The sequence below is a fragment of the Leptopilina boulardi genome, unplaced genomic scaffold (assembly GCF_019393585.1).
Source record: "Leptopilina boulardi isolate dan_hultmark-lab unplaced genomic scaffold, ZJU_Lbou_2.1 LbouV2_273, whole genome shotgun sequence".
In the NCBI taxonomy this organism is placed as follows: domain Eukaryota; kingdom Metazoa; phylum Arthropoda; class Insecta; order Hymenoptera; family Figitidae; genus Leptopilina; species Leptopilina boulardi.
In genome coordinates, this window is record NW_026137833.1 from 4,035,560 (window position 1) to 4,043,971 (window position 8,412).

The 8,412-nt window shown below is 27.9% G+C and overlaps 1 protein-coding gene across 1 annotated transcript; it reads left to right on the top strand.

Annotated features, from left to right (window-relative positions):
• Positions 1-276: 276 nt before the first annotated feature.
• On the top strand, positions 277-7,529 carry LOC127281660 (uncharacterized). The gene is made up of 5 exons (XM_051305493.1): positions 277-664; positions 4,817-4,867; positions 5,069-5,202; positions 5,373-7,095; positions 7,295-7,529. Exons 3-4 carry the CDS (start codon positions 5,091-5,093, stop codon positions 7,085-7,087), a joined length of 1,827 nt encoding a protein of 608 aa, XP_051161450.1. The 5' UTR covers positions 277-664; positions 4,817-4,867; positions 5,069-5,090; the 3' UTR covers positions 7,088-7,095; positions 7,295-7,529.
• The last annotated feature ends 883 nt before the right edge of the window (positions 7,530-8,412 follow it).

The following is an 8,412-nucleotide window of genomic DNA, read 5'->3' on the forward strand; positions in this document are numbered from 1 at the left end:
AATTATTTAATATTATATTTCTTAAAAAAACATTTTTTATTTAAATCAATTCAAAAATACCCGCCGTGAAAATGAATTTTCACGCATTTTCACGGTCCAGAAATAAAGTTCATCTGATCAAAATTTGAGGTATATAAGCACCTTAACCTTTATTGAATTTTTTTTTTTTTTTTTTATTATTTAACTTTTTTATTGGCAGTGTCAAGAGGGAAAAAAATTTATAAAATAAAGATGAATGTAAAATACTTACCCGAAAAAAATATAAAAATATTGTTAATTATGTATTCAATATTGTTTACAAGTTTTGTCAATAAAAATTTGACAAGCGGGAAATTGATAGTTGAAACATTGTTTTATTTCACGTAACACTGATAATGAAGAGAAAAATTAAATAGTAAGGACATTTTATTGGAATGTCTATTTTTGTTTTTTCTTTGTGTAATTCCAAATTTTTGACACTGGTAACCATAGTTCAAAGTACACTTTTCTCAAAATTTTTGATAAATCATATTCCAAACATTAGTCACTATATAAACACTGGTCAAAAAGAGACCAATCACAAAACAAAAGTGTCATATTTTGCTCTACCATGTGTGTTTCCGAAAATTGCCACATGAACGCGGGCGCTAATGGTCAAGAAGAAAGTCCAGAATACCGAATGCAGGTAACTTTTTATTTTTGTGATTATAATCGATTTTTAATAAAATAATATTAATAATAATTAATAATATTAATAGTACTAAAATAATATTAATAAAATCAAAATAATAATACTTTCTCCATTAAAAATTAATAATAATAATAATAATAAATTATATCGACCAAATTCATTTCAAATCAGGCAGGCTTGACTCGGTCGAGAATAAAATTTAATTTCGACCATAAAATATTGTTTTTCGAAGAATTTTAAATTAAACTTATTTTTTTGTTTAGCCTAAAAATTTTTTTTTTAGAAAGATATAAGATATAAAATCCGTTGAAACAAATTAAAAAATGTTTAAAATAACAAAATGGCGGCCATTTTGATAAAAAAAATTTAAGGCGCTCTCACACCTTTTTGGCTGCCTGCAGGTTACCATGGCAACGCATGAGAGTGAGTGCGACAGAAAATTTAAAAATTTGAATATTCAAATTTTCTGTCTCACTCACATTCGTGCGTTGCCATGGTAACCTGCAGGCAGGCAGGCAGCCAAAAAAGGTGTGAGTGCGCCATTAGTTGATTCAAATACGGTTACTTGACTATTATCAAATAAATATTTATTTGTATCAAATAATTATTATTTGAGTCAATTAAATTGTATTTGTTTCAAATACAGAAATTATTGCTTTAAATACAATTTATTTAGTTAAAATAAAAATTATTATTTGGTTCAAGTAAATATATTTATTTGATAATAGTCAAGTAACCAATTATTTAAATCAAATAATTTTTTTTGCCGCAAGCATACTGCAAGCTTCAAATGTCCCACCTGACCCAAGCTTGCATGGTAAGCTTGTAGCAAGGTTGGTGCAAGGTTGTCAAAGAACCTTGCACCAACCTTGCTATAAGCTTATCGTGCAAGCTTACTGAGCAATCTTGCGATAATCTTATTGTGCAATCTTGCAGTGAATTACACTGCAATCTTTCGGTAAACTTACCATGCAAGCTTGGGTCAGGTGAGACATTTGAAGCTTGCAGTAAGCTTGAGGCAAGTTTGCCGTGCAAGATTGGCAATATTGCGCGGCAAGCTTGCCGCACGGTTGCTGCAAGCTTACGTGCTATCTGGGTAGTTATAAAAAAATGTTCTTAACCCCTTGACAATCGATGGCCCATATATGTCCAAAAAAAAGTCGTGCCACCTTTGTGATTTTGGACTTACATATATGTCCACATTAGAAAAAAAATACTGAACATAATTCGATTTGAGTGTCAATGGATATACTAAGGTTTTCGGGGTCGCTGAATCCGAATTTGAGGTCAGATTTAAAAAATTCAAAATGGCGGACCCAATATGGCGTCCAAAAATTTAAAAACTGACTAGATTTGCATAAAAATGGTTCCTTTAGGGTTTTGGAGGTCGCTGAATTCAAATTTGAGATCAAATTTGGATTCAACGACCCCAAAAACCCCCGAATACCAAATTTTGAACGAATCTAATCAACTTTAAATTTTTCCGCCATATTGTGTCCGCCATTTTGAATTTTTTAAATCTGACCTCAAATTTGGATTCAACGACCCCGAAAACTTTAAATACGATGATGATATTTTTTTGGAAACTTTTTTTTGGACCGTTTTGGGCCCACAAACGATTTTTCTACTAGACTTCGAAGGGGTTAATTCCTTAATAATAAAAGTTGTTCTGCATTAAAAGATGTTTTTACAATAAAATTCTTAAAAAATTGATTTAAAAGCTCATATTCATTATTTTCTAGTAACAGTAACAATACTATGTAATAAATCTTATTGAACAAATTTTTAAACAAGCAATTAAAATATTAGATATTATTTTTGAAAAGATATCTAATATTACTTTGATATTAGGATAATATTACGTGCTACTTAGGATTGTATGGTATATTTGCATATTGCCTAGGTGTAAAAAGACCTTTACTAGGGTTAACGTCCCGGGATACAACAGTTGTCTGAACTAAAAAACACTTAAACTTATGAAAGAAAAACCTTTTCTATATGGTAAATTGAATTCAATCTTTTTATTCATTTAAAGAAACTTCAACTTTCGACGAAAGTTATTATATATGTATCTTTATTTCAAATTTTGATTATGAAAATATTATTACAATACAATTACAATATCAATCAAAGAAACAGCTGTCATGTCAGTGAGGTTATATATAATATCGTGTGAAATTTAAGATACTATACATTCTAGTGATGTAAAATATACTTAACACACTCTGCTTTCTGAAATTTTTGTCTTTTGCAAGTCTTCTGCAAGTTTACAAATGCAACCGTATATTTTGCAAAACTAAAAAACGATGCGCAGTTAAATTCTATAGCATATATAGGGCTGCGCAGTACATTTTTTTTTACCTTCCAGCTATGGTCCCAAGTACATATTAAAGGGAATTTGTATCTAAAATTAAATTAATAATTAATCAATTGAATAATAAATTAATAATAGTTTCCAGCTAGCTTGCAGCAAACTTGCGCAGTAAAAGTTTGCAAACGTTGAGACGCAGCAAGCTTCTCTCTAAATTTGAATCAGTGAAAAAGTTACTGGTCTCAAATCAGCCGCTAAATTCTAGCTATTTGAATCAGTAACATTTCACTGATTTTCAGTCAAAGTAATTGATTCTCCAGTGAAATGTCACTAACTGTCAGTAAAAACCACTGATTCAAATAGCTAAAATTTAGCGACTGATTTGAGACCAGTGACTTTTTCACTGATTCATATTTGGAGAGATTGCAAAGCAAACTTGCAAAACTTGCAATGCAAGTTGGCAGCAGACTTGTATGCTATCTGGGTGTTCTCTTCGGGAGGGTCGAATTAGATACACAATTTTTAATGTTTCCCTTTATGTTTTTGTATATCTCCGAAAATAATTAACGTTTTTTTAATATTCTTGGTTTCACACTAATTTAAAATTATCAAATTGATACAAATTTTTATATCAATTTGATATATTTTTGGTATCAATTTAATACTTTTAAATTAGTGTATGTATACTCACTTAAAACTGATGTTTTTCCGCATCTGATTCAAATTATTTAAAAGAAGTTATAAACACGTTCACATTTAAAACTATCGAGCCGTGAAATTAAGATTTAAATAAAGTTAAAAAATTTAAAAATGACAATTCTACAAACAAAAAATAATTTATTTTAAAATATCAAACGAATTTAAGTAATTGAAAATTCTGTTTATTTCAAATAATTCTAAAGTTTACGTATTTTTGTCAAACTTTTTTTTTAGTATATGTTAATATTAATTATAATTAATTACATGAAAAAAAATTTTTAAATGACACCAAAAGCGTTATAAAACGTTAATTATATTCAGAGATATAAAAATAATTGAGAAAAAACATTAAAAATGGTGTTTTTCTTAAATATCTAATTGAAAAGTTAACATTTTTTCTTTGTTTTGGTGTAATTTCTTTTCAGAATTTCATCAGTTATAACCTATTTTTTTACATATACGTAGTTACTTTTTAAATACTTTAAAATTTATTTTTTGTTTGAATTTTGTCCAGAAAAATAATGTTTAAAATTATAAATTAATGTAATTATTTCGTAAATTATTTTTGAATATATTTGCATTCACGTATATAGTTAAGTATAAACCTATATGTAAATCCATTTATTTTTATTGAAGCTAAATATTTAAAACTCTAATTTATGTGTCTTACTATACCTATAGATACATTTTTGTTACCTTTCTAAAATTTATGAGTAATCGAATTTATAAATTTGTATTTCTTAATTTTCTGAACTTAGAATTGTGAATTATCAATATTTGTTAAAAACGCTCAGGGTCATTATTAAATTACAATATACATATTCTTCTTTAAGTTCTTTAAGTTTCTATTGATACTTAAAATAAATTATTTTATGATTAGATGATAAAAAGACATTTCTTATATTAAATTATATATATATATATATATATATATATCATCGATTATAAGTATGTAAGTTAATAAAAAATTAATTAACAACATTAACAAAGTTTTTATTTATTTCAAAACTGAATTACGAAAATTTTTATCTATTGAAGTTCATATATTCAATTAAATTCTCATTTAAATTATATTAATGATAATCACAAGACTCGTTTTTGAGGTATTTAAATAAAAGTTTTATTTCTAAATGCAGACAGTGAATCTCCAGAACTTCTAACTACTAACTACATTTTTTAAAAATTCCGTGAGTATATTTCATAATTTTATAAATTTTGCCTTAGTTTTTTTAAAATTAAGAAATTTTATTTACCTACGCAATCATAGAAAAATACTAAAATTTAATGTATTATATTGTACAGAAAATTAAAAAAAAAGAACAATTATTTAAATACATTTTTTAAAATACTAATTTATTTCCTTTTTCTAATTGTTTTTCTATATCAAGGTCAAATCAAAACACAGAAATCATGCCCGATAAAATTAACAAATTAACTCCCTTGATGGAGAAAGAAATGACAATTGAATTTCTTCAACACGAATGCGGATGTTTAGTTGATGTACAACAAAACAATACTTGTCGTAAGTAACATAATTAAATTTTTTTTAAATGATCAAAATTATCTTACACAAAAATAATCATTATATATGCAAAAATTTATTTACTGAAAAATTCATTAAAAGAATATTTTTTTGTATTTTATTTATAATTCACGAGATAAAATGTTAATAGAAAAATTAATTAATTACAGAAAAAACACAATCAAAATGCTCAGAAACAAAGAAGGTGATTCCCGAAGTAACTAAATATGAAAAACCAGAACCCAAGCAACAGTCAAAATGTGAATCTGAACCTAAAGCACCTAAATGTGAAGTCAAAGTTGAACCGAAACCGGAGCCAAAATCTGTAGTCAAAGAGGAACCTAAGCCAGAGCCCAAATGTGAACTTAAACAAGAGCCAAAACCAAAACCCGTTCCACAAACACCTTGTCAAAAACAAGAGATTGTCATTCCAGAAGTACCTAAAGCTAATATCAAAGATGAACAAAAGCCTGAACCTAAACAAGAGCCAAAAACGTCTTGTCAAAAACAAGAGATTGTCATTCCAGAAGTACCTAAAATTGAAGTGAAAGTTGAACAAAAGCCAGAGCCAAAATGTGAAGTCAAAGTTGAGCCCAAGCCTGAGCCTAAATGCCAAGCCAAAGAGGAACCTAAGCAAGAGCCTAAAAAACCAGAACCCGTTCCACAAACACCTTGTTGTCAAAAAGAAGAGATTGTTATTCCAGAAGTACCTAAAATTGAAGTGAAAGTTGAACAAAAGCCAGAGCCAAAATGTGAAGTCAAAGTTGAGCCCAAGCCTGAGCCTAAATGCCAAGCCAAAGAGGAACCTAAGCCAGAGCCTAAAAAACCAGAACCCGTTCCACAAACACCTTGTTGTCAAAAACAAGAGATTGTTATTCCAGAAGTACCTAAAACTGAAGTGAAAGTTGATCAAAAGCCAGAGCCAAAATGTGAAGTCAAAGTTGAGCCCAAACCTGAGCCTAAATGCCAAGCCAAAGAGGAACCTAAGCCAGAGCCTAAAAAACCAGAACCCGTTCCACAAACACCTTGTTGTCAAAAACAAGAGATTGTCATTCCAGAAGCACCTAAAGTTGAAATCAAAGTTGAGCCCAAGCCTAAATGCCAAGCCAAAGAGGAACCTAAGCCAGAGCCTAAATGTGAACTTAAACAAGAGCCAAAACCAGAACCGATTCCACAAACACCTTGTTGTCAAAAACAGGAAATTGTGATTCCAGAAGCACCTAAACCTGAACCCAAACCCGTCACTAAGTGTGAATCTAAAAAAGAACTGGCTAGTAGCCAACATACCGAAGAAAAAAAACCAAATACGCCTGATGATAAGTCAAATGGAATAATTACTGAAATTTTTAATTCAGCAAGAGGTGTTTATGAGGAAATTGTCGACGATGTAAGAGATGTTTTACATTTTTCTTCAAACGAAGAGTCAGAAAAGGAAAAAAGACAAAAGGAAGAAGAACAAAAAGTAGAACAGAAAGTAGAGAAGAAAGTAGAACAGAAATTAGAAAAGAAAGTAGAACAAAAAGTAGAAAAGAATGAAGTACAAAAACAACAAAAAGTGAATGTACAAAAACAAGAAAAAGTGGAAGTAAAAGAAGAAGGAAAAGATGGAAAGAAAACTAAAGATGGATTTTTCAAGGGAATGATGAATGTTGTCAAACATACTTATGGAGAAGTAACTGATGATGTTAAAATGATAATAGAAGACATTAAATTTGATATTGGTTTGGAAGATGATTCTGATAAGAAGAAAACTTCAGATAAAGAATCAGCTGTTAATGTTAACGATAAGAGCGATTCTAATAAGACAGAAAAGTCAAAAACTAAAGTTGATGATACAAAAGCTACTGTTTCAAAATCATGTTCCTCAAAAACAAAGAAACATTAATGATTTAGGTATAATGTAATAATTTTTCTAATCTCTTTTTGAAAATATTTTATCACATGAATTCTGTTCAAAGAAACCATTAATAGCTATTCATTAAAATATTAATTTTCTTCTTTTTCTAATTTATATTAATATTATAATTTCTGTTAAATGATTTTTAAAGATGATAAAATTATGCATTTTTTAAAACAGTATTTTGTTTTTTAGATGCGAGCTAAATAACATCAAAATGAAATCAAGAACAACCTTTTCAAACAACAGTAAATTATATATAATTCTATAATAAATATATAGGATTCTATTATAATTTAAATAACATTAGAAATTATAATCAATCAGACTGGAACACAATTGTAAAACATTCAATACTTTTATAATTATGCCTACGTTTTTTTAACTAATAATGTACAAATTATTTCAATAAACAACTATTCTTGATCTATTTAATGTTTTGATGAATTTACTGATATTATAATTGGAAAAACCCAATAGTAGAAAATTAATCTTAAGGGGTTAGATGGATCAAAAAATTTATGTCTTATAATTTTTTTATATAATAAATAAATTATTTTATTTGAGCACTTAGTTACCTTAAAGTACACTATAAAATAAGTAAGTTTGTAAAATTTTCGTTAATAAATATTAATTGTAATTAATTGTAATAAACAGAAATCAAATCTTTCGTTCTTGTGTTCTCAAATAAACTAAAATTATCCACAAAACTCATAAATTAAATACATTTTGTGCTTGTCACGCCATTTTTTCACTTGTGTGCTAGAATTGTGTTGTATAAAATAAATTATGAATTTTTAGTGTATTTTGTGTCTGAATTTATTTCCTCCATCCACTCCTCATAATAAACAAAAGGTGAAAAAAATTATATTTAAGAGAAAACGGATGTAAAAATGATTTTTTTTAAAACAAAGTAAATCTGTTACGTTAACATTTATTTGAAATTTTAATTTGCAATGAACCAATGAATATATGTGACCTGGTCCATAAAAAGGGGGCTTACGTTTTTTTTCAAGAAAACAGCTGTTAAAAATTTTTTTTGTACGTTTTTTGTTTTTTATCTTATAAATAGATGTATTTTCTTTAATTCAGATTTTTAAAAAAAAATTCGTATTTGTACTTCTTAAATTATGACTTTCTAGTTTTCACCATGAAAAAGAGTCTCAAATTCTATCCGAATGGGCAAAAAAGTGAAAAATAATTGAATGGTGAATTTCGAAAAGGGCTCAACTCTAAAAAGGCTAAGAGTCATTTTCACTATCTATTATTATGCGAAAATGACACTTACGCTTTTTCGAGTTGAGCCCTTTTCG

Excerpts from the sequence above, each read along its gene's own strand:
- LOC127281660 (XM_051305493.1), top strand. The coding sequence starts at position 5,091 with ATGCCCGATAAAATTAACAAATTAACTCCCTTGATGGAGAAAGAAATG. Across the intron at positions 5,203-5,372 it reads ACAACAAAACAATACTTGTC|AAAAAACACAATCAAAATGC; the intron begins GTAAGTAACATA and ends AATTAATTACAG.